The sequence below is a fragment of the Monodon monoceros genome, unplaced genomic scaffold (genome assembly GCF_005190385.1).
Source record: "Monodon monoceros isolate NGI ecotype Baffin Bay Population unplaced genomic scaffold, NGI_Narwhal_1 Super_Scaffold_6, whole genome shotgun sequence".
In the NCBI taxonomy this organism is placed as follows: Eukaryota; Metazoa; Chordata; class Mammalia; order Artiodactyla; family Monodontidae; genus Monodon; species Monodon monoceros.
The window spans coordinates 32,949,290-32,976,563 of NW_021703783.1; the positions used below are offsets into that span (position 1 = coordinate 32,949,290).

Below are 27,274 nucleotides of genomic sequence, written 5' to 3' on the forward strand. Positions count from 1 at the left end.
TTTTTGTTGGATTTAACACTGAGTCAAATATATCTCACAAACTGGTTTCTCTCAACACTTCCTAGTCATTCCTTTTCTTTCATGTTAGAAGACAGCATGCTTGCAATGGATTCTCTTAATAGGAAGGGCTGTACATTTAGGGATTGGAGCAGTAACTTCGTTGTCTGTAAAGGTTGATTATGAATCTAATTATTTCTAATTTTTTTTTGCACTTAAGGACATTTTAGAATATAAGACATGCTTGATGACATCCTGATAGTGATGGAAAACAGAGAATGCTACTGAAATTAACAAGCAGGCAAATCTAGCCTTATTTGTGCTTCTGGTTTAATTATACTTAGTGATTTAAATGTCTGTGTTTTTTATTTTTTTTAAAGCAAAGTCATTACACTAAGGTGATGAATTTGGTGAATTTATGTTAGCATGACATCACCTTAATATTATGTTTCAGTTGGTCTGAAAATCATCTTTGCTTTGAGGTTTTCTTGGTTAAGCCATGTTAATTTATTAACCTTACCTTTGCCTAAATTCTTTGAATCTCCTTATTGTGACTTCAAACAACTTAGGTAGTTTATATAAGTATAAAAGTTGGAATTCATGAAAATGCTGGTTATTGTCTGGGTGGTTGCATTTTGTCTTTTTGTAGAGTATTTGGTTTTCTAATCACTGATGTTTTTAAGTCCTTTAGGAGACCCGAGTAGAAGCACCCCTCTTCTCTGCCCAAGTTCTAAATAAATTAAGAAGTAAGACAGAAATAAATATTATGGTGACCAAGATATTACCTCTATTCTGACAATGTACTGGAGAATGTAGCTTGTATCTGCAGACAAGAGGACTTCTTAACACTCACCTCCAGAATTAAGTAGGTTTCCCAGTCCCAGGCAACACTGCATGGACACACCTCCCCTGGAGGAGCACAGCAGAATTTGTCAGGCTCTCTTGGAGAAACTGGGTCTCTAGAGAAAAGATGCTAAGCTATACATGCCAGTTTTCTTCTTCCAGAATGATCAGTCAGATAAGTCACTTCCCCTCTGAAGCGGAGAGAGGTGAGAAGTAATGTACCTGGTGGAGTATTTTCTACCTGGAAGGAAACAACCTGGGGTAGGGAATAGACATTCCCCAATAGTGTTAATCATCTTGTGATAATTTGGTGGTTAGAAAAAATGGTATGAACAGTTATAATGGATTTATCTTGACATATTTAATAAAAGAAATAGCCGAGATTTCAGGTAATACTTTGCATTTAAAAGCTACCTAAAAATTTTTTTTTATGTATTTGATTTGCAAATTACGGTGACATCTGGTCACACATTGGCAATTACACAAATGATTCCCAGTGTGGTCCTACAATAGGTATCACTGTTTTATCTTATGTCTTAATGATAAACTACTGTAGCATCTAGCCTGTTACAATATCAATATTCATCACCACCAACACATCATAAGTTATTACTTCCCCCAGGCACCGACAAATAACTATTTCTAAGACTGTACAAGAGACTAATTCAAATGAGATTATATTTGGAAAGATTTTCCTACTGATCTCTCTGAAGCTGCTGGTTTGCATACTTGATTGAATAAAAACAAAATTTTTCTGTCATAATTTCAAGTTGGTGTACTTCAGAAATAGTCAATTCCATTTTGTATAGTCATGGAACTGCATTGAGGACAAATAGTTCTTTGAATTGAAAGTACTGAAATATACCAATATTCTAACCACAGATTTTTCATGCCCTCTCATACAGAAAATAAACGTCAGTAATATTCAACAGTGATTAAGTCATAGAAGAGAAACAGTTGTGATGTTCAGGATGGGAAAGCAATTTACGCTATACAAATATTAAATATTAAATTATAGCCATCAAAGCTTAGAATAAAGCTACATGAGTTAACTCTTTAATAAAATACCTATAACACAGCCTAGAAGACCATAACACTACACAAGTGTCTATTATATAAGAACTAAATAAAATAATGTATTCTGTAGGAGTAGGATTTCAAGCAAAAGTGGTACAGTAGATTCTAATGGGTTGTATACACTTATCTCTTTTCTGTAAATACAATTTGTAAATGTAGAATGTGGTGTGATTCTTTGTTTTGCTTGTTTATTCTTTTTATATCTGAGATACATTACAAATATTAGTAGATTAAAACTTGGAAGTAATATTGCCTGCATGCTCAAAGACGAAAAAATAACCCTAACATCTAAATTATAATGCATTGTTACTCATTCAGTTTGCATAGACACTGATCATCTAAAGTAACTCCTATATTTTTTATTTTATTGGTAATATATGCATCAAAACTCTGGCTAATAGTGTATAAAATATAGTAAGAAACATGACACATTATGTGCATTATAGAAGAGATCCAAAGAAAATATCGTTAGTGACATTTTCTCCACAAAGGTTGCCCTTTGAAATTACTCAATTATTTCAAGGCTTTTATGCTATGATGGTTATTTCCACAGAGGTTCTTTTGCTCTGTCACCATAATGTCAAACACTTTATTAAGGTAAAGTAAGCATTTACACTATGAATATTGTACTTTTATTTTCTATTTTGTGACCTCAGGTCTTTAATCATAAAAATCATATATCATATTAGGTTTTGGTATTTCCATGCTTCACATTCTGAAGTGGCTCCTATTAGCTTTCGGAATAATTACAGAGCCTAGAGTTATGTATTGCTGTGTAACAAATTATCCCAAAATTTAGAGGCTTAAACAACAATAAATATTTGTTATCTCACACAGTTTCTCTGGGTGAAGAATTTGGGAACAGTTTGGTTGGTTCTGCCTTGGGAATCTCTCATGAAGTTGCTGTGGATATATCAGCCAGGGCTACAGGCATGTGAAGGCTTGACTAGAGAGTTCTCTACCAAGATGGCTCTCTCAAGTGGATGGCGAGTTGGTGCTAGCTGTTGGCTGGACCCCTCAGTTCCTTACCACGTGGATTTTTTTTCATAGGGCGACTTGATTGTCCCCAAGACATGACAACTGATTCCTCCCGAGTGAGAAATTCAAGAGAGAAACCAAGGTGGAAACTGCAGTGTCTTTCAAACTTTGTCTTGGAAGTCACTCATTGTCACTTCAACCATATTTTATTGGTCACAGGCCAGTCATATTTCAGTGTGGGAAGATTCTACACAAGGAGTGACTAACAAGAGGTGAAACTCAGTAGGAGCCATCTTGGAGTTTGGCTATCACAATTTACAAATGTGTGTTTTGGTTAAAAGTATTGAATTGGGTTAGAGGATCATATTTATGTGCATAACCATTTCACTGACTCTTTGCAACCTCTAATTTCTAGCCTTCTTTAAAATCTCAAACACTTATTTCTTGTAGTCCCCAGGGGCATATCATATGGGCTGATGAAGCTATATTCTTTTCTAGTGCCTTCTGTTGATGTCTAATGCCTGGAGGTGGAGTGGGGTTGAAGCTGGTTGAGGCTGGTGCCTCCATTGCTATGGCTTCATGTTTTAACCTACTCCGTTTGAGATCCATGCCTATGCTGTGGTTTCCAAGCACTCCCAAAATTATAGGCTCTCAAGCTGCTAAAATAAAGATGAACTCCATGAAATCGTTCTTATTTTAAATTTGTACCAGTTTCCACCCAAGAGTGGAAAAAAGTTTCTATTTGCATCTCTGAATTATATACTTTATTCCTAAGTACCCAAAGAGTATACTTCTATGTCTCACAGGGCTCAGACCTTGATCCACAGGCTGAGCTTTACCGTAATATGTACCACTGTGCTTTAGAAACAGTGTTGTCTTGCCTGTTTCATTTTATACTCAACTAGAATATCTCAAGAAAATAAAGTATTTAAATTATTAGGAATTTTTCTTTTCAGTTCATCAGACCTGTCTGAATCCCAGCTTTAGGCTCAAACCAGCCATCTGCCACAATCTGCACAACATTGGCATGTGTTAAACATATGTATCCCCAGTACTTTTAGTAGCTGTGTAAATAATATTCGTTGGAAAAATATTGAACTTAGAAGATTGTTAACCTATATGCTCATTAAATATATGTTGAGAAAAATCCAGATTTGGTTCTGTATGTCTTGGAATTATTCATTGCAAACATCTGTCAAGGTATCTTTGGTACTTTAATGGAATAATTAAACTCAAAATGGGCAGTGTGAAACTCAGGAGAAGCACCCTGGCATATCCTTCCCAAATACGGATAATTGATTTTCCTACGTTTTATGTAAAGTGCTATGTAACTGTAGATTCAACACTCTTCTTCCCTCTTCCAACCAGCTGCATCTACTAAGCTCCTATCCTGTAGAATTTCAGGAACTGTAGTGCTTAAGTTCTTCTGAGAAGTTTTTTTTCATAAGCTATGGAATATGTCTGAGAAAACAAATAACAACATCTGAATTTCAGATTTAAATTAATATTAGCCATCATAGTCAATATCTACTCTTTTAAATAGACATTTTAATGAATTATAAACTCCTAAAGAGTTTTTGAAAGATTGAAATTGTGTTACTTAAATGTTTAAAAGAACTCCATTATCAAATCGTCTAGGCATGATATTCTCTTTATAAAAAGATGTTTGAACTACTGAAGAACTTTTTAGTACTTTTAGAATAATTCAAGTTTTATGCTTCTTTAATCAGTTTTGGCAAGTTGAATATTTTTCAAGAAATTTGTTCATTTTGGATCCCTGTTGTGTTTGTGGTTATGTACCTTTTTCATTTCTAGTACTTTTTATTGCCTTCTCTCTTTTTTCTTCATCAATCTAGTAAGACATCTGTGTGTTTTATTAAACTTAAATTTTTTGGCTTTGTTGATTCTTTGTATTTTATTTTTACCTTCAATTTAAGTAATAATTGTTCTTGTCTTTAACATCACCTTACAAGTTTATTCTTTTTTCCTTAAGTTGGATATTTAGTTTATAGATGTTCAGGCTTTCTTTTTTTTTTTTTTGCTGTACGAGGGCCTCTCACTGTTGCGGCCTCTCCCATTGTGGAGCACAGGCTCCGGATGCGCAGGCTCAGAGGCCATGGCTCACGGGCCCAGCCGCTTCGCGGCATGTGGGATCTTCCCAGACCAGGGCACAAACCCGTGTCCCCTGCATCGGCAGGCGGACTCTCAACCACTGCGCCACCAGGGAAGCCCAGGCTTTCTTTTTTAACATAAGCAATAGATTACTAAATTTCCCATTTTGTAATGCTTTCTTTTTTATTCTATATATTTGATATGGAATATTTTTAAAATTGTTCAACTCTAAATATTTCTTCATTTCTGTTAAAATTTTTGTTTTATGCATGAATTGTTTTGAAATACGTTTTAAAATTTCTGAACTGTGAGATATAAAAATCACTAACTTTTTGTTATTGATTGCTAACTGTATTTTGTCTGGAAATGTGGTCTGTGTGATATCTGATCTTTGAATTTTGCTGAGATTTCTTTCGTAACATAATACATGGTTAATGTGTAAAATTTTCAATGCATGTTTGAAGAGAATATGTATTCTCTAATTGCTATATGGAGGGTTCAATATAAGTCCATTAAATCACGTTTTAATTTTATTATTCAAATATTCTATTTCTTTGTTAAAGTTTGTTGTCTGCATGACCTATCAATAAATAGCAGAGGGATGTTAAAACCTCACACTATGATAGTGGGTTTCTTAATTTCTCCCTCTAGTTCTATCAGACTTTATTTATATATTTTGAATCTATCTCATTTGATGCATTGTGCCAACTTGAAGATCATTGTATCTACCTGGAGAATTTAATGTTTGTCATTATGTAGTTATTCTCTTTGTTCCTAATATTATTTTTTCACTTAAAATCTATTTGTCTAGAATTCATACCCATTCTAGCTTTCTTTTGGTTAGTTTTGTCTGATATATACTTTTACGCCCTATTACTTCCAACCTTACTGTATTCTTGCACATTTCTCTTGCAAACACACATCTTTGATTTTGTTTTCCTGTCAGTTTTCTATCTTCTATCTAACAATTATTGTACTATGTAAGATCAACATATTACATTTATATTACCATCTGATTCTCCCACTTTTTTGTGTGTTTTCTATTACATAGTTTTTTCTTCTTTCTTTACTTTTTTGGGAAGGGGGGATGAGGGTGATTGTATTTTGTTCATTTGTTTGTTTCTTTCACTTTTCTATCCCTCCTCTACCTCTCCATTTGGTTTATAATTTATGCTTTCAATACCTATTCTTTTAGTGGCTATCCTTGAAGTATCACTGTTTCAAGTAAAATTTAAAAACCTAGCAACTGTACAGCTAATCAATGTCTTAGTCTTCTCCCGTATGATAAAAATTCTTAAAACATTTTAACTAAGGTCAATGTTTTCTTAGTTACATGGGATTGTTGTTGAGTATTCTGGTTTATTTTTATTTTTTATAAATTTATTTATTTTTGGCTACATTGGGTCTTCATTGCTGCACGGGCTTTCTCTAGTTGTGGTGAGCAGGGGCTACTCTTCATTGTGGTGCACGGGCTTCTCACTGCGGTGGCTTCTCTTGTTGCAGAGCAGGGGCCCTAGGTAGGCGCGTGGGCTTCAGTATGTGGCATGCGGGCTCAGTAGTTGTGGCTCGCAGGCTCAGTAGTTGTGGCACACAGGCTTAGTTGCTCCGCGGCATGTGGGATCTTCCCGGACCAGGGCTCAAACCCGTGTCCCGTGCGTTGGCAGGTGGATTCTTAACCACTGCACCACTAGGGAAGTCCTCTGGTTCTCTTTTTAGCCCCATAAAGTAGACAATAACATTTTTATTATTTTATACAAACAGTGTTTGTTTAGATTTGATGCGTGTTGATCAGTTTATTTTTTCACCATTCTTTCTTGTCTCAGATATTTCTTTTGAGGTCATTTCTGGAGTCAGGTTCATTTTCCTTGAAGTACAACCTTTATAAGTTTTTTGAAGGTATATAGAAGATATACTCTCTCAATTTTTATTTTTCCTTCAGTTTTTAAATCCTTGTGACAATTGTCTTTCAATTACAATTTTTAGTCCATTTGTACTTATGTAATTACGAATGTATGCATGTTTGAATCTATCATTTTGCTACAGACTAGCTTTTGATTTGTCTAATATTTTCTAAGTTCTTTTTTTCCTCCTCTTTGCTTTCCTTTGGATAAATAAAATATTTTTGTATTTTATTTTTTCCCACCCTATTTCTTTGTTGGTTATACATACTTTTATTCTTTCAGTGATCACCCTAGAGCAGTGGTCCCCAACCTTTTTGGCACAAGGGACCGGTTTTATGGAAGACAGTTTTTCCATGGACTGGGGGGTGGGGGATGGTTCAGGATGATTCAAGCACATTACATTTATTGTGCACTTTATTTCTATTATTATTATTACATTGTAATATATAATGAAATAATTATACAACTCACCATAATGCAGAATCAGTGGGAGCCCTGAGCTTGTTTTCCTGCAACTAGATGGTCCCATCTGGGGGTGATGGGAGACAGTGACACCCGACATGTGTTGCTTATGTCCAGTCTACTCCGTAAGATGCAGCTTAATTGTCACTTGCCACTCACTGATAGGGTTTTGATATGAGTCTTCAACTTATTGATTTATTATGGTCTCTGTGAGTCAAACCTCTCTGCTAATGATAATCTCTTTTTGCAGCCGCTCCCTAGTGCCAGCATCACCACCTCAGCTCCACCTCAGATCATCAGGCATTAGATTCTCATAAGGAGCGTGCAAACTAGATCCCTCTCATGCGCAGTTCACAGTTGGGTTCGAGCTCCTATGAGAATCTAATGCCACTGCTCATCTGACAGGAGGTGGAGCTCAGGCAGTAATGTGAAGCTTCATTTGTTAAATGTGGTCTGTGTGATATCTGAGCTTCGTTTGCTTGCCCATCTCTCACCTCCTGCTGTGCGGCCCAGTTCCTAACAGGTCACGGACCAGTACCGGTCCATCACCTGGGGGTTGGGGAACCCTGCCCTAGAGAGTAAAACACATCACTGACTTAATCAGAGTCTACCTTTAATTAATATTGCCAATACTTTACAAGACCTTTATAGCTTTTAACTCCATTTACTCCCTATTTTTGTCATAACTTAAATTCCACATATGTGTTAAACCAAAAAGATAATATAATTATTGTTTTATTTTAAAACAACTTTATCAAGGTATAATTGGCATACAATAAAGTACATATATTTAAGTATAATTGGCATACAATAAAGTACCTATATTTAAGTGTATAGTTTTGACATATGTATACATCTGTGAAACCATCACCACAATCAAGATTAAAGTTTCTCCATGAGCTTTTGTAATCCCTTTCTCTTATCCCTTCAAACCTCCAGGCAACCACTGTTCTGCTTAGTTTGCATTTTCTAGAAATTTATAAGTGAAATCATATAGTATGTACGTATGTAACTGCTGTTAAATTTATCTATTGGTTATTAATTTCAGTTATTATTTTTTAGTTTAGACTGTCCAGTTGATTTCAAAAAATAGATTCCAGTTCTTTGATAAAATTCATAATCTTTTAATCTATTTCTTGAGCATATTAATTATAGTTATTTTGACTTCTATGTGCATCATTAATGAGTTTATATTATCTATTTTTTTCTATTGGGTTTTCAGTAATTTTTCTTGTCTTGTCCTGTGTGCTTATTTTTTTTTAATTGAATATTAAGGATAATATGTGAAGAATTACAGAGGTTCATGATGATATAATCTTTCCCAGGGAAAATTTAATTTTCTTCTGGAATGCAGGTAGAAAATGAGTTTCAGGCTTTGTTTGGGCTAGTCTGTTTCTGGTTTGTCCTCACTGTTGTGTTATAGCCCTTAATGTACCACATCTGAAATCCTAGACTTCATTCAGAGTTCCTGGTGTATCCTGAATTGGTGTATCCTGAATTCCAATTTTTGTTTCCTCAACATCATGAGACTGCTAAAACCTATGCTTAGGGTTTTTCTCTTAGTTATTCTTTGCTTGGTATTACCTCTCACCTACATAGTTTAGGTGTCAGCAAATACTCTATAGGAAATTGTGTTAGAATTTTGGGCTTACTTTCGGAGTTTCCCTTTTTCTGGTAGTTCGTCCCTTGTGTCCTTGTGGCATTGGTAGCCCAGAATTTCAATTTCTGTCTCTCTCACCCAGTGAAACTGCCTCAAATTATAAGCCACAGTTTTCCATATGGTCTCTGAAAATCAGCAAATCTCCCAAGGGGAAAAAGCAGCAATAAATGAGAACTTATCTAAATGCATTTTTCTTTCAGGGATCTTGGCCTTCAATCTTGGCTGCCTTGTTTGCTCTTTGGTGCCTTCAAATAGCTGCCTTTGTTACAATAGACACTTTTGCTAGGTTGACAGTTATTTCCTCTCAGCACTTTGAAACACTCTTTTATGACATCCATTGTTACTGTTAGGATATCTTCTATGGGTATGGTTGTTGTTACTTTGAAGAAATCTGCCTTTACTGACTGATTTTAAGATCTTCTCTTTTTACATAAGTGAGCCCTCCAATTACTCCAGTTTACTTCTTGGAGAGAATTTCCTGGCTTCAATGCAGGAAGAGGGAAATCAGGCAGAGCCTGGTGTCTCCTTGAATTGAAGAGATGGAGTTTGGTGTGTGGGGAGGCCAAGACAGCTAGATTTCACAGGGCAGAATACTGGAGAGGAGAGAGGAACACAGCGAAATAACTCCAAAGATTTTTCCGATCTCCCTTGAGTCTTCAATTGAGTCATGATCAGCATATGCATGTGAGAAAACCACCCAAGGTGCCACTCAAAAGGAGCAGGGGTAAAGTCCTTGGCTCTCACACAGGGCCAGGAATAGTTTGTGTCTCCACAAGTCAGAGAGGAAAAATCTGGAATTTATGGTGCATCAGGTAGAGTACTCAGAACGATGGTAGTGGGACAAAATTAGCCCTAGATTAAAGGCTTCTTTGATCCTACCTAACAAAGTCTAAAAGCAAGACTCAATAGGATCAAACTGTTTACAAGTAACTTAAATGCATCTCAGAACAAAACTCAAAAGTACTAATAGGAATACAGAAATATCTAGCACCCAAGAAGATGAAAATTGATAATGTCTGGAATTCATTAAAAACTTATCAGGCATGCAAAAATGCAGGAATATATGACCCATGATGGAAGAAAAATTACTCAATAGAACAAAGCCAGAAATGACACTGTTGACATAATTAGTAGACAAAGATATCAGAAATTATTACTGTAATTCATATGCTGAAGAAGGTAGAGAAATGCTAACATGTGTTGAGACAGCAGATTTTAAATACTTCATATTTGGTAATTCCAATATCTGAAGTCCTTGTATGGTCTAAATATTTTATTTGCTGTTTTTGTCAACTCTCACTCATAGTAACATTTCTTTTTGTGTTTGGCGAGTATTAATTTTGAACTAATACTTTAATAATATAATCTGTGGGAATTCTGAGGATTTAAATTAGGCTTGTTTTCTTCTAGAATGTATTTGGGTTTGCCAAGTTTGGAATCCAGGAGACACTATTCTTTTAGGACAACTTTAGACTCTTTGGAGAATTGTGATTTACTGTGGAGACTCAGGTTCAGTTCCTAATATGCAGTATCTCCAGGTTTAGTTTTATTTCATTTTCTTAGTGCTCTTATGGGCCTTTGGCCCTAAAGTAACCCTAAATTTTAAATTTGCTCACTAGTACCCTTTAAATTTTAGCTTACTATACTTCTTGCTTCCTGCTCCTTTGCAATACATGAAAATGTACATTTGTTGTATTTTCACAATTATATTTATATTATATTTACATTATATTTATAGTATATAACACTTGCCAGGCACATAGTAGGTGTTCAACAAATGTGTAAAATGAATATTTTTATTGTGAAAATATTACCAACAAAATTAAGAATTTTCCATATAAGCTACTATCATAAACATCAAAATCTGTTTTTGCTTTCGAGTATGCCTTGTAATTTTTTTCTTGATAACTGGACATGATGTACCAGGTATACCTAGGCCTTTAGTAATATGGTGGTAAGATGTGGGGGAAGAGGAGGCATTCTATAGTCCTATGATTAGGCCTCAGTGTTTTAGTGAGCCTATGCCTCTGGACTGTGGACTTACACGTGCTTCTTAGTTCCCCCACGGTTCTCTAAGGTGGGAGAGGATGGCTAGAGAGGGCTAGAGTTGGGTATTTCTTTTCCTCCAGATCACTTAGGTTCTGATTGAAATTCAGCAAGTTAGGTCTGGTGAAGTAACTTCTCCTGAGGGCAGTCCTTGTTAAGAAGAATAGATTCCATATAGGGGCAGGACAGGAATAAAGACACAGACGTAGAGAATGGACTTGAGGACACAGGGAGGGGGAAGGGTAAGCTGGGATGAAGTGAGAGAGTAGTAATATACACTACCAAATGTAAAATAGATAGCTAGTGGGAAGCAGCTGCATAGCACAGGGAGATCAGCTCAGTACTTTGTGTCCCCCTAGAGGGGTGGGATAGGGAGGGTGGGAGAGAGATGCAAGAGGGAGGGGATATGGGGATATATGTATACATATAGCTGATTCACTTTGTTATACAGCAGAAACTAACATACCATTGTAAAGCAATAATTAAAAAAAAAAAAGAAGAATAGAGTGTTCTGGCACATTTTAAAATGAGCCCCCCCCACCCCTCCTATGGCTAGGTTTCTCTGGAATTTTTAACCTTAAGTCTTGTACACACTAAGCCCTCCAGCAATTCGTTAATTACAGTTCAAGTCTTCCTATGCCAGCACCGGTTCCCAAGGCAGTTTTTTTTCGTGAGTTTCTGCTGCAGTCAGCTGTGACTCCCTGTATTCGCCTGTCTGCCTCTCTAATCATGGGGGCAATGGTTTGACCTCACCTCTGTTACAGAAAAGTTGTTGATTTATTAGAAAAGTTATTGATTTTTCAGTCTGTTCATATATATGCAGAACTTGGGAACTGTTATGAATTTTTAATATCTTTATTTAGTAAATCTATAAATGGAATGGGTAGAGAAAACAACAAGTTTGCAAATACAAGGAACCAGTCTGAGTTAGAGGACTTGTGGAAAGCTGTGAATGAAAGGGAAGTTCAGGATAGCAGGAAGGAGTCATGTATACATGGATACAGATGATAGGATACTGGAAATGTGGGTGACATGACAGAATTTTGGCCTGGTTTTGCCTTCCCAGTATTTACGGTTGTGGGAGGACCAGTCCCTCCTGTCCCATCTCCACCTGTGATCAGGGAGCTAGTGTCCAAACCTTGTGATTGATCAGGATTGCTTGAAACCATGGATCAGCCTTCAAGGGATTAGTTTTGACAACTTAACCTTTCTTTTTCAGTTGGATCAGTAGAATGCCCAACACTACATAAAAACCTATTTTAAAAGTATAAGCATTATTATTTTTCAAAGCTGGTATCCATATAATAATGATGATATAAAAATTTCATAATAATAGTGATGATATTAATGTGTAAAAACAGGAAGCTCTACTTTCTATCCCATCGCCCATTTCAAAATACAAAATTGTGATAATAACAACCTGTATCATTTCCAAAACTATTTTATTTTTTACTTTTTTTTTGACGGGTTTTGACTCCAAAAATGCTGTTTAATATGATTCCACTTAGTAGATACCTAGAAAAAAAGAATAGATTTCATCAAAATGATAGACTATTACAATATTATATGTGTGCATGAATTAAGTGTGCTGCTAAATCTTATCTTACAATCTTATCTTAGGCTACAAGCTAAGATGTAATGTTAATTTAATATTCATTTTCTTCAATAGCTCCTTTCTCCTTAAAAGGAAAAGTAACAGATAATAATAAGTGAATGCCTTTTATTTCCTTTTGGAGTTATGTTTTTTCCTCTTGAGCAATAATAAGCAATTTAAATCAATTAATTCTAAGAATGATCTAGTGGAAAGAGCCATATTATAATAGTAAAATATAATATTTGGACTTTCTCAATGAAATGGAAGATTTATTCCTGTTTTTCCTGTGGAGAATAATTTATGTCAATATTTGTTTATTTAGTGGATACATATTTTACTCAAAATTATTGTAATACATACATTTTTAAAAATTGACATTAAACCCTAGATCTGAAAATACTATAATTTTTGCTGTTTCTAACTGTGGTCTTATTTTCCTTTCTTTCTAGAACCTTTTGAAATACATATTATAATGCATATTTTTAGTATCATATGCAATTATATTTCAATTCTCCATATTTGATTTTCTGTCAAACTCAGTGAATCACAAACATTTTCTGTGTAAGCACCTACTTCTAATAAGGGATGATAACCATCTGTTCAATGTTTTTAAATTCTCTTTGTACACTGAAATAACAAGATTTGATCTGAATATTAATGAAATGGGGCCCTTATGGTACAAAAGTTTCATCATTTTATACTTATTATATAAAGCCATGTTTGTCTAACTAGAGTATCCTTCATCCCTAATGATATTCTGGTGTGTTTTGTTAGATAATTTTCTTTGTTGGTGTCCCATCCGTGGAATAATTCTCTTATTTTAGTTACTTTTATTTTATTGACATTTTGAAATTAGTAAATCTTAAAAAATATCATGTTCTTATCAACTATACACTTATACAAATCAGTCATGAATTCTTCATATACTTATTTTAGTCTGATTGGAAGTAAAGTTCAATTAATTTTCAAGTGCTCTGATCCAATTTCACTTTATACTTTACTATTCACGATATAAGAAATAGGACATATCAATTATCACATATTCTAATATTTAAAATGTTAAATATTAACTTTAAAGAATCTTGTCAGTGTGTTACTTTGGGTTCATTTTATATAGTAGGCATATGATGACAGATAAGACATAAAGAATACTGTTTCTCATAACGGGTAAGACTAATTTCTTTTTTTTTAAACTAAAAGTCTTTTGAGTTAGCAGACTTTGAGCTAGTCTCTCACCAATACAACAAACCCTACAATCCTCAAATTTGACTGGATCATAAAAATCATGTAATCCAACCCATTACACCTGGCTTCAGTAGCACCCATTCCTCCTTGTTTGCCCTGAAGGGAACTTACTACCTCCTGAGAGAATCGATCCTATAAGCTCTTCTGATGATTACTCCAATATATGAAATATTTAACAGTGAGGACGATTTTGTAGAGGAGCTCATCTCTGACTTACATTTTAAGGCCCACAGGAAATATAGGTGTTAGTTGAGTGATGGGAGAAGAAGAGTATCCCAGGCAGAGGGTCAGCATGAACATAGGAAACTGCAACCTGTTTAGTGTTTATGCAACTAGAGTGAAAGGTAGGGAGTGGTGAGAGAGGAGAGGTAAACGTGGGTCAAGTCAAGCCTTGTATCCCACGATAAGGAACTTGAATTTTATACTGTAGGAGAAGAGTGATCATTGAAAGATTTAAAGTGAAGGGACGATGTGACCATATTTATATTTTAGTTTGATTTATTGGGGGTGGATTGAGATGGGAAAAGAGGCTGGAGTAAGGAAGACCAGTTCGGTTGTTACAACAGTCCCATTTAAGAGACAATGGGAATCCAAATTATGGGAGAAGAGCATGCATGGAAGTTTATAAAATAATAAGACTGTTGATTGAAATAGAAGGTGTGTAGGAACCAAGAATCAAGAATGAATTCAACCTTTAGTTATTTTGAAAATGATAAGATGGCAAAGTTAGAAGTAGGGGTGGATTTAGGGACGGAAAAGGTCAGATTGGAGATGTGGGTATACTGTGTGTTGGGACGAGAGGTGGAAATTTTGAATTCTTTTTTGTATACTGAGTTGAATTGGCAGTAGGACATCGAGGAGGACAGTGGGTAGGTGGCTCTTCCAGTCTGAAGATCAGGAGGAAAAGTCTATGCTGGAGATATTGGGTGTTAAACCCACAGAGTGAGTGAGACTGTTACCGAACCCAGGTCCAGCTGCTCGCGGCTTGAAAGCCAGTTCTTGAGAGACAAGTGTTGGTAGGAAAGGAAAGGTTGCTTTATTTCGGAGGGTGGCAACCAGGGGGTAGGGCAGATGCCTGTCCAAAGGCTAACTCCCCCCTTGACAATCAGGGGGCAAGAGCTTTTATAGACAGAGGGAGGGAGCTACATGCAGAAACAAGATAGTCAGCTCTGACAGTCATCTTGAAATTGGTCATCGGTGGTGTGACCAGCGTCATCTTGGTTGTTTTAAGTACAGTTAATCTTTAGTTCCAGGGTTTGTTCCTATTTCTTTGAGGCCAGTTCTCGGAATTGTGGCAGCTTATGTCATGGCTTCAATTTCATGGCTTCAATTTGGTCATCATGTAGTTATCCTCCTCCACTTGGTGGGGGCTTCAGTATCTGCAAAACAGCTCATAGGATATGGCTCAGAATACTATCTATAGACCTTAAGGAGGAACTAAAGGTCCTTGACTATGCTTAATGATTAAACTATTATTATTTGGTCTCCTTTGACTGTTTTCCTTTGTTTCTGCATTTTCTCACTTCTCTGATTAACTTTTTTTTTTTTTTGGCTGTGTTGGGTCTTCATTGCTGTGCGTGGACTTTCTCTAGTTGTGGCGAGTGGGGGCTACTCGTTGCGGTGTGCAGGCTTCTCATTGCGGTGGCTTCTCTTTGTTGTGGAGTACGGGCTGTAGGCGCATGGGCTTCAGTAGTTGCAGCACGTGGGTTCAGTAGTTGTGTCTCGCGGGTTCTAGAGCTCAGGCTCAGTAGTTGTGGCACGTGGGCTTAGTTGCTCCATGGCATGTGGGATCTTCCCGGACCAGTGCTCGAACCCGTGTCCCCTGTATTGGCAGGCAGATTGCTTTTTTTTTTTTTTTTGCGGTACGCGGGCCTCTCACTGTTGTGGCCTCTCCTGCTGCGGAGCACAGGCTCCGGACGCGCAGGCTCAGCGGCCATGGCTCACGGGCCTAGTCGCTCCACGGCATGTGGGATCTTCCCGGACTGGGGCACAAACCCGTGTCCCCTGAATCAACAGACGGATTCTCAACCACTGCGCCACCAGGGAAGCCCTGGCAGGCAGATTCTTAACCACTGCGCCACCAGGGAAGCCTCTCTGATTAAACTTATTCTCTGGCTAAAGTTTTTCCACAGACAAAAGGCAGGCTGAGGACATGGTGGGGGCAAGGACCATAGGGTCCTGCTCCATTTCAAGACCATGTAGTGGTATGACAAGGAGAAAGACTGAGGGCAGACCATGAGGAACATTATTGTTTATGTGACAAGCAGAATAGATGCCCCCCAAAGTGATAAGAATAAACAAAGTGGAAAAAGCACAAGGAGTATTTGGTGTTAGGGAAGCCAAAGAAGTAGAGTGTCAGAAGGACAGAGTGGATACTGCAGTGTCAGATGCAGCCGAAATGTCCTGTAAGTTAAAGGCCAGTATATTTCTATTGCGTTTGGCAATGGTGGGGGCCATTAACATTTGCCAGAACAATTTCAATAGAGTGTCTGCATTGCAAGTAAGATCTCAGTGAGTGGGGCTGATGGAGATTACTCTCTCTTGAAGTCTGGATGAGAAGGGAAGTTGAATGGATGGTAGTTCAAGGATATGAGGTCAAGAAAGCCTTGTTTATAGGATGGACTTAAGAGGCTTTAGAGGCAGAGGGAAGAGAAACCGGAGAGTGGGAGAGATTGGAAACACAAAGGAGAGAAAGAATGGATGATGAAGCAAGGCACCAAGAGAGAGGAGGGTATATTTTTAAAAAGGCACACATGGTGTCTTTTGCAGGAGGAGCACAAAGAAAAACAGAAGAAGAAAGTAAGAATAACAGAGAAAGTAGATAAGTGGATGAATGTGAGTGGGAAGAAGGTTGAAGGAAATCATATTTAGTAGTAGCAATGTTTTCTTGAGGTTGAGACTCAGGTCATATTCTGAGAGTGAAAGAGGCTTAGTAGGAGTTTTGAGATGAAATTTGAAATGGATGTATTAATGTGCAGTGATGTGGTAGCAGCTGAAGTTGGGGATCGTGATTATGTAGCAGCTTATCAACCCATTTGTGTAGCTTTTTCCGCAGAAGTTTACTGAAATTGGAGAAAACAAATTGTAGCTCTGAATCAGAATTGGGCTTTTGAAGGGCAAGTATAATATAAACCTGGGGTGCACAAGAAACAAGGGTGCTGCAGAAAAGAAGGTCTGATAAGGACACAGGAGCTTCATGCTGAGTAGGAGGGAATAGATCTCAGGAGGTAGTTAATTTATGGGGAGAAAATGAGGAGGAGGTGAAGCTTGAAGAACTGCAGTGCTCACAGGGCTCACAGGGCGGGTGCGGTAGGCACCAGATTTACAGACAGAGAGCTTTTAGTCATACAGTGGAATATTGTTTGTTTGTGTGTCCCTTCCTTTTTAATCTATTGGGCAAATATTTATTTATTTAAGACGTTCTATGTGTCAGTGCCATGGGGACACTAGTGGTGAGGAAGACAAATATGGCCTCACTGTGTTGCAGGTTGTAGACAGGTGTGGTGCACGCCCAGTAGACAGCAAACTAGACAGTCTTGGGCATTAGGTCTTTGAGATTGAGTGGTCTGAGTGATGACTACATCACTGCCAACAAGATGTGTTTTCCTGCATATTTTACTTGTAGAATTTTTCTTTTGGAGGACTTGAGGACAGGTCTTAATTTTCCTTCTAGAATCTGCCCATCAGTATTTCATCCAATATAAATAGTTTACCATGTGTTTTGCTGAGTACTAGGGACGTAAAAAAAAAAAGAAGTAAAGATTCCACTTGGGCTATTTTTAACCCCATTTTTTCTTACCTTCTCAGGGCCTTTTATTCACTGGTCATGTTGTATCTGGTAAGATAATGCTAACTACAGTAATAAAACCCTACAAAACATAGAATTGACTACATCTCAATTGAATTTCTCACTCACTTAAGCCCAAAACATGGCAGGCACCTCTGTTCCAAGCAGTGATTCAAGGACCCAGGGACCTTTCATCTTAGGGCTCTACATTTTTCAACTTGTTTGCCATACTTGCCTTGCATTTGTGGGTCAATGTAGCGCTAGGGAACTAATTTCATCTGGCTCTAGGAGTGGAGCATGTGACATAGACTTAGTTAATCATTGCTTTTCATAACTCTGGCTATGGTGATTGGTTCAGGACCCAAACAAGCCCAAGTGGAGTTAATCACATGACTTTTCAAGAAATGCTAGGGCAAAAGCAGTATGCTTTCCTCCCCAGACAAAAATGAAGACGCATTCATCAGGATTGCTACAGTCATTTTAGGGTTACAAAGAGTACGTATGAATGTGCTGGAGGAGCTGGCTGAGATGGGACCCCACCCTGAAGGAACAGAGCTGGAAAATGCAGATAAATCAAACCTTGGTCATATTGTCTGAGTGCTGGATGAAGCCTTTCTTGAAGTCATATTATTGTTTAGTTAAACTAAATCTACATTAGTTTCTAAACATTTATAGTAAGGAGAAAACTATTTTTTGTTCAGGGAACAAATATCCTTGTTAGGAAATATGAGAAGCCTATAGACTTATAGTTTAAGCTGGTATTAGTTTTTTGTTTGTTTTATTTTTGTTTTTTAATTTAAAAATGATACTTACTTAACTTATATCTTTTGTAACACCGTTTTCAGAGCACATCTGAAGTCCAAGTGTTCCGTAGTGATTAAAAGCAAGGGTTTGGAACCATTGTTTTTGTTATTTGCAACAGAAAATATTCTTACTGGTATGTTAAATGCCTGCTGTGCTGATTTTGACTGCTTTTTGACCCCAAAAAATTAAATATATTCCTTTAACTAACTGCAGATTACATTTGTTTCTTATGTATATCTATGTATACATTAAGTAGTTGCATGTACACATTATGTATACATTATAATCGGCTGCATCGTATGTAGGATATTTTGCAGCAGAAGACTTAATGGATAGTAGTGTTGACTTCAGTTTAGCGTCCTCTTGAGGAAAATGCCTGCTTTCATATTTCCTGGTCAGGGTAGTATGTGTAATGCCATACTTTTCCCTCTAAATTAAATAAATCTTGCTTGGACTTCCCACTCATCAAGGTGAACAGAGAGTACAAAATTCGTAATATTTTAGATCATCTTTTTTATACCTAAAGTTTAAAGCAGTCCCAGGGCTTATAAGGGTCCTGGAAACAAATCCTTGAGTCTACATTTACCTGTCTTCCCCTCTCCCATTGCTGCTTGGGTGATGGTCTTCTGCCTCTTCTTTAGCACAATGGTGCCATCTAAGAGAGTGTAGGTTTGCAACCTCAGGAACTTCCTGGGTGAAATCTTAAACTGGCCCCATTCTTGGAGGGAAAGGACAGACCAAAGAATGAGGCAGACTGCTCCAGATTGGTAGGTTTAGCAAGCAAATGAACTTATGTATGAGGCTTGTCTTGAGTGGCCGCAAGACAAGTAGATCTCTATACTTGCCCACCAGGGTCAAAAGTTTATACAGAGGCCTTAACTGGGTTCGTCACATATTCTGTGCAGATGGTCTCAATAACACATTGCTCTCTCAAGACTGTCTTCTTGAAAACGGTCCCACTGGGGGTGCGGTGGGCAGAATGTACTTTCCAAGGCCAGGGGAGGGGGTGAGGAACCTCTGATTGCCCAGGTCCAACTCCTGGGTCAGCCAGCTGTCACGTCCTCTCGATGACCTCCACCATCCTAACCAGGTCACTGTGTTCCTAACGAAGGTGGGTGGCTGCTCAATTGGCTCCTTCCTTTGGGGCCAGTTCAGTCTCCTTACCTGAATTCCAAGGCCATGACCCTTGATACTTTGGCCTTCACCAGCATCCATGGAATCAAACCCAAATGAGGTTCTGTCACCTTGGAGGCCAAAATCTTTGTATCCTCAGTGAATCTAGACACCCTCACCCTATTTAATCTTGCCTTAACAACTTCCCAGGAGTACATTAATCTCTTCCCTGGAAGCACAAACACTTCTACTCCTTCTCCTCTGAGATTGTTTAGTTTATTCCTTTGTTCAAGGCCTCTTTGTGAAAATTATGCCTGAAGAAAAGGAACCCAGAACTTAGCATAAAAGCCTGGCCGTGAGGTACAAAGGGAATGTGCTCCTTTCTATTATTTTGCTGATGAGAACACAGCAGCAAAAAAGCCAAGAAACCAAGTAGTCTCTCCATAATTCTCTTACACTCATCTGCCTCTGTCTTCCACCGTACATGTGAGCTCATCGTATATTTTAAAATATGCTTTTAGGTCATTATCCTTGTTAGAATCTTATGACATCTTATGACATCTTAGTGGTTCTAAACCTACTGTATCTCCAGGAAAGATTCTGAGGTTCTAGGCTATTTCAGTTTACTTTAATCAGCATTCGTGACAATGAATCCCTGTGCCCTCCAACCCTAACCTCCAACACAGATATAGGCTTGTGTACCACCTTGATGCTTCGGATTGTTTTAAGATTTGTTTTCCAATTACCTTGACCATATCAAAGATTATAGTCCATACAGTGCAAGACAGATTTTATTAGTAGCATAAACATACACTCAGATTTACAAATATATCTATGATTAAAATAAAAGTCGTTACCACCTTGTCAGAAATGTACCCCTCCTAGTGATGTCTTTTACCTCTGTTGACCTATGAAGACTGTTTTCACTCAGTTATCTCCTGAAACTCCTCTAAAGTGTTAAAAAAAACTCTGAATTCTGTGACCTATAGGAAAGGTGGCGTATAACTTATTGTCCAAACCAGTGCACTTCAGAAAGGAAGGGGGCACTATTAATAATTATTCTAGGACAACAGTTATAAGCCACTGATGTCCCAGGGAAACCAAATATATGGTCACACTGCAGGGGAGGAGACAGTGCATTTTCATGTGACATCCTGGGGTAACTCTGAGGTTCCTAGTTTGATTAGATTGCATGGGGAGTCAGCTGATGGCCATCTGTGTGTACAGCTTTCTATCATTAGGATGGACACTCAATGAGTTAAGTTGAAGTAGCTTATGGGAAAAAATTTTTAATGTGATTTGACTCAACATTTGGGTCACACCGGTTCTGGCCTTAATATATTGCAGTACTTTTATTGTGTGTTTCAAGTGAATTGCAAGCCGTGTTAACGTGCCATTTTGTTCTAATGACTCTAATGACTGAAATTAGTGCCAGGCAATGAGTTTGGCGATGACAGCATAAATGGTACTGTCACATTTCTCATTTTACTAACTCTGTATTATTTCAGCCATGTACAGTTAACCCACTGTATTTTATTTGCAAAGCACTCTTAAGTCACCAGCATTATTATCTGACTTTTAAAGTACATCCATTAGTGAATTTTTTCACATATGCGTATGTTAAGAAAGAAATTCGCATTTAAATTTTCCAAGAACTCTAATTGCTGGTCTTAGCAGTTCTTCAATATCAACTGCTGAATTAAATAAATAGGTCAAGGCTGAAGGACTTGCAGCAAAGGGAACATTGAGTCAAATCAGTCTAAAATAAGATCACATTTTCATTAAATATCCAAATGATGGTTGACTTTGAACACTTCCTACCCTGCTCACAGCTGTATCTCCAGCACCTAGAACCACAGCTGGCATGTAAGCACACATTTAATATTTGCTCAATAAGCACACATTAAATATTTGTTCAAAGAATAAATAATATTCTCTACAGCTTGCTTTAAGATATTCGTGGCATGGGTTTTTTACTCTCAAGCATTCTGTGTTAAATATCTATTTATAATATTCCTGTCAATGTGTTGTGTGGAGACTCGCAAATCCCTGGCTTTCTATAATTATTGATTCAGTTAATCAACAAGTTCTGTAAGGCTGTAATTTGCAGCGTTAGTATCCTTTGCTTCAGTAGAACGTTTTCCATATTCTTCTTTCAGTTATAATTCACATTCCCCCTGACTTTCAGATTTGTCCTTTGCTTCTCTTGTGCAGGCCAAGAAACCAGATAATGTAACCAAATCCGTTTTTGCTCCATTTAAAGTTTTAGCTAGGGTAGTGTTTCTGTGAGTCTGGTTTCCAAATGAAATCTGAAGTGCTATTTTAATGAAAGAAAGGGACAAGCGAAAATTAGTAGTTAAATCTTAAAAGATGATTTCTTTTAAGATTACTGTAGGTAATCTTAAGGCTACTGAGGCTACTGAGGTAGCCTACATGAGAGCTACTATCTGTCCCTAGAGAGACCATTTACAGATGGAAATATACATATTTTCCCCATACCTTTAACATATCATCAAAAAAAGGGAATATTTTCTCTAGTGGGAAATTTTATTGTTAAGGTTTCAGGCCTACCCTATTTGAATTGTAGTTCCTATATGTGAATCATCTCCTTTATCATTATTTAGATAAACTTTCTCTTAGGAGAAGCCAGGGTGACCTATGTTTATTTTTTTCTTAATCCTGTTTTTTTTTTTTTAATCTTTCTCACCTTTCAGGATACTAGTGCTCTCAGTTCTCTTTATCATAAATCAAAATATTTATCTGGACTGATTATGATACTAGTAATTTTTACTTTAGTGTTCATCTTAATACATTTTCCTCTTTGAAGTATTTGCATTTTAACATTCTTTTTTTCTTTTTTTCTTTTTTCTTTTTTTATTTTCTTTTTATTGAAGTATAGTTGATGTACAGTATTATATGGTACAATATTATACATTGTTTCACAATGTTTAAAGGTTATACTCCACTTATAGTTATTATAAAATATTGGCCCTATTCCCTGTGGTTTACAATATATCCTTGTAGCTTATTTTATACACAATAGTTTGTACCTCTTAATCCCATACCCCTGTATTTCCCCTCCTCTTTCCTTCTCCTCATTGGTAACCACTAGTTTGTTCTCTATATCTGAGTCTGCTTTTTTTTTGTTGTTGTTATATTCACTAGGTTGTTTTAGTTTTTAGATTCCACATATAAGTGACATCATACAGTATTTCTCTTTCTGTCTGACTTATTTCATTTAGCATAATACCCTCTGAGTCCATCCATGTTGTTGCAAATGGCAAAATTTCATTCTTTTATGTGGCTGAGTAGTATTCCATTGTGTATATACACCACATCTTCTTTATCCATTCATCTGTTGATGGACACTTGCTTCAGTATCTTGGCAATTGTAAGTAATGCTGCTATGAATATTGGGGTGAATGTATCATTTTGAATTAGGGTTTTTGTGGGTTTTTTTTTTTTTTTGACATATACCCAAGAGTGGAATTGCTGGGTCATGTGGTAGTTCCGTTTTTAGTTTTTTGAGGAACCTCCATACTATTTTCCACAGTGGCTGCACCAATTTACATTCCCACCAATACTGTACAAGTGTTCCCTTTTCTCTGCATCCTCACCAACATTTGTTATTCATGTTCTTTTTGATGATAGCCATTGTGACAGATGTGAGATGACATCTCATTGTGGTTTTGATTTGCATTTCCCTGATGATTAGTGATGTTGAGCATCTTTTCATGTTCCTGTTGGCCATCTGCATGTCCTCTTTGGAAAAATGTTTATTCAGGCCTTCCGCCCACTTTTTAATCAGGTTGTTTGTGTTTTTTTGATGTTGAGTTGTATGAGCTGTTTATATATTTTGGGTGTTAACCCATTGTCCGTCATATCATTTGCAAATATTTTCTCCCATCCAGTAGGTTGTCTTTTCATTTTGTTGATGGTTACCTTTGCTGTGCAAAAGCTTTTAAGCTTAATTAGGTCCCATTTGTTTATTTTTGCTTTTATTTCCTTTGCTTTAGGAGACAGATCCAAAACAATATTGCTACAATTTTATGTCAAAGAGTGTTCTGCCTGTGTTTTCCTCTATGAGTTTTAGGGTTTCCAGTCCTACATTTTGAACTTTAATCCATTTTGAGTTTATTTTTATATATGGTGTTAGAGACTGTTCTAGTTTCATTCTTTTACATGTAGCTGTCCAGTTTTCCCAAGCACCACTTATTGAAGAGACTGTCTTTTCTCCATTGTATATTCTTACCTCCTTTGTCATAGATTAATTGACCATCCTTTCCAATTTTAGCCATTGTCTTTATAAATGGAATTTTAGGTATCAGGGTAGAAATTATGTTTTGCTAGGAGCCATACCAACTCCATAACACATGCACACGCCACCAGGCCCCACACACCCCACAGACTTGGGCACCAGCCTGTACGTGGTTATGGATATTTTAGCTAAGAGTAAGGCTAAGCCTTCTGTCTCTTATGACAGAGACTTTATTTTTACTGTTCATGTTTGCATGTACCTTTAACAACTGGATCTTCTTATAAGTGAAGTATGACTTGGTTTTATCATCTGGCCAGTATTGGGAATGGGTCTATGGAAGCAAAAGGGAATTATATGGAATTTATGCAACATCGTTACCATTTGCCTTACTTAAGTAGTTTCAGTAAATGAACCAAAAACATATTTGTGAAATAAAAAGTAGCAGGTAATAGTGTCCTAATTAATTTGTTTTCATGACAGCCTAGTGAATGATTTCTATACCAGATTCTCATACTAGTATTGTTTGCTCTAGGATGATGATATGGGGGTTGTCTTGGACTTCACCATTTATGTACAAAAGAGCAAAAAGGACATTAGATAGTGGTTTCACCCGTAAGACAAGTGCTAGGGCAAAGGCTTCAGAGTATTTGTGAGATAATAGAGATTCACTAAAATAAAGCAAAGCTGTATGGATTTTGAGTTACAGTGTACACTGATTTCCAATAATATTTATATTGCAGGTCAGTTGCTTCGGTTAAAAATGTTTCGAGAGGATCATGGATCGTGGATGACAATGTTCTTCAGCACAATTCTCTTTCTCTTCATATTTTCTCACATATACAACACGATTCTTCTAATGGATGGGAACATGGGGTAGGTTGTCTTTCCCCTTTCTACTGTGGTGAGTGTTATATTTGAAACTTGTAAGAATTCAATAATTTTTTTAGTTTTTAGTAACCTAAATCTTCGTTACAAATATTCTACCCTAATAGGGATAATCTGTGCATTTTTCTTGAGACATTTAGAGTCTTTTATCCAAGAAGCTTATCGCACTTTGCAATACTTATATAGTGTTCCTTATTCTTTAGGTCTTCTCTGTGGAGTAGTTTGAGAGCAGGTAGTAATTTCATTATAGTGACAGAGAGTATGAGAATCAGGAAATCTTCTTGACTTGTTTATAATCACACAATCAGTAGAACTGTCCTAAGATGTAGCTCTCCAGGTTTGCAATTACATTGCTCTACAATGCGTGGCTAAATAAAGGTGTTTGATACTGGTGGCATTTTTTTTTTTAAACTCTCTTGGCAGTTCCAACAGAGAGAGCTTTGTTATAAATGGGCCTTTTTAAAAGTGGGCCACCCTGTATTAAGTCCAAGGTTGTAATCTATACTTATCAAGTCACTAATCAAATCACCATGGCATGAAGGTGTGCTAACAAGTAGATTGTAGATTTTTTTTTTTAACTTTCTCCAGTTCTTGGTTTGCTCTTTACAAGTTTTAAGGGCAGAATGTAAGGAGAATATCTTAACTTACAGCTTTAAGAATTAGATTAGTGACAATAAGAAACCACTTTAGATACTTGTTGTACACTGAAGTAGTTCCTCTAGAAGGTTTTGATCTATCCTCTCCAATAGATTGGAAAGCTAGCTCGTATCCTTTTCTTCTAAATGTAGGCCAGGCAAGACTGCTGGCCAGTTCCACAGTGCAATTATTTTGATGTTATGTATAGATTTTGTCCACCACTGTTCAGTGCTGAGAGGGATAACTCAATTAAAATTTTATTGTTTTCTTCCCACCATTAAAGAGATGAATAGTAAAAGAAAAGCAGGTACTTCACAAGGTTTATACTTTAGTCCATACTAACAAGTGGTAAATTCAAGAATGTGATTGCAGATCAAATATTCAGGCTTTAGGAAGTTATTAAAATGCTTTGTCTGTAATTATTTCTTGGGCTTCAAATGATGCCATTCCTACTGGGTCTCTTTTTAAATGGTGGAGTTACAGATTCTAACCCATGGCTAGTCAGAATAAGCCTCAGCCTTAGAACAGTGCCTGTATAATGGAACCAGGTAACGGTGTTCTTGGATTTACCTAACACAATCAAAACTCTCTCTGAGAGGAACTGTGCATTCTCAGCCCTGGGACCAGAAGAGGAAGTGATCCATGTAAAACTTACTCTTTTTAAGCTGTTGCTGGAAATAAAATGTTAAATAGTATATGTACATAAAATATATCCATTGCTCTGAAGTTGACTTTTCATCTAATTCTACTTTTTTTTTAATATGGAGCTAATGAGGTCTGTGCTAACCAGAAGTGCTTACTCTTTACTCTTACTCTTACTTCTTTAATTCTGAAAGAAGCAGAATTAAAAATAATAAATTAAATGCAATAATAGATATTCCATGGCACATTGTAAAACAATCAACAGCTAATAACAACGCTAACCTTAGTGAGAGCTAACAGTTATTGACCACTCAGTAAGAGACACAAATTGTTTCAAACCTCACAATGACCCTCTGCAATAGGTATTTTTATTATCTCCATTTTACAGATCAAGAAACTGAGAACCAGAGAGGTTTTGTCACTTGCCCAAAGCTACATTATAATTAAATCTCTATTTTAAGCAGTAATAGAGAAGGGGTTGAGCTATTAAGTAGTGAATTCTAGTAATACAGCCTGCTCTTAAGCTAGCACACATTTGATGGTTGATCCTGTTGCTCAATCACCATATGCCTATTAGCCTTTCTTTGTATTTTTATCATTCAAGCTGAATTTGAAAATTGAAAGAAGTAGGAGATATGTGCAGGAAATAAGAGAAGAGTTAGTCTAGAATTTATGTGTATCTGTCTTAAGTAAAATTGAAGGTGATTGTCTTTTATTCTCAGACTACATAAATTCCATAGTCTTATGTAACTCGAACTCTTCACCAATATGCCTCATCTTTGTTGAAAAGGATCTTTGCTTGAGAGGACATCTTTAATGGTGCTACTTTTTAAAGAAAAATCCAAAGCAAGGGGGAAATGGTTTATTTCTACACATTTAAAAATTAAATCTCCATTTATAAAAGATGTATTATCAACAGTTACAACACATGCCATTTGAACTAGTGAGCGCTTTAATGTAGAAATGCAAACCTGGAGGAAAATCAGTTCTTAGAGCAGGTGGATACCACTGTGCCTTTGGGGTGGAAGCACCATGTTACCTGAGGCATTGCCCTATCCTGTTTAGGGCAGGGAATGATGGAGCCAGAAGGGTACAGAAAGGACAACAGGCTGGTTTTATATCAGAGGATTGCTGGTGGTAGAGAGGAATTCTGGCTTCTTTACACTGAATCTGATTTGCATTGGGGATTTCAACCTGTGCTGGTCTGTGGATCTTTCTAGGAATATTGGTCTAG

General features: G+C 36.9%; 1 protein-coding gene across 2 annotated transcripts in view; it reads left to right on the forward strand.

The window, feature by feature from the left end:
• The window catches only part of TMEM117 (transmembrane protein 117), a 529,726-nt gene that overhangs the window by 70,174 nt on the left and 432,278 nt on the right, over positions 1–27,274 (forward strand). For both annotated transcript variants that reach the window (XM_029206691.1, XM_029206692.1), the window contains one exon: positions 24,618–24,750. In XM_029206691.1, the coding sequence (XP_029062524.1) occupies positions 24,618–24,750 (133 nt within the window). The remainder of the gene's footprint in view (positions 1–24,617; positions 24,751–27,274) is intronic.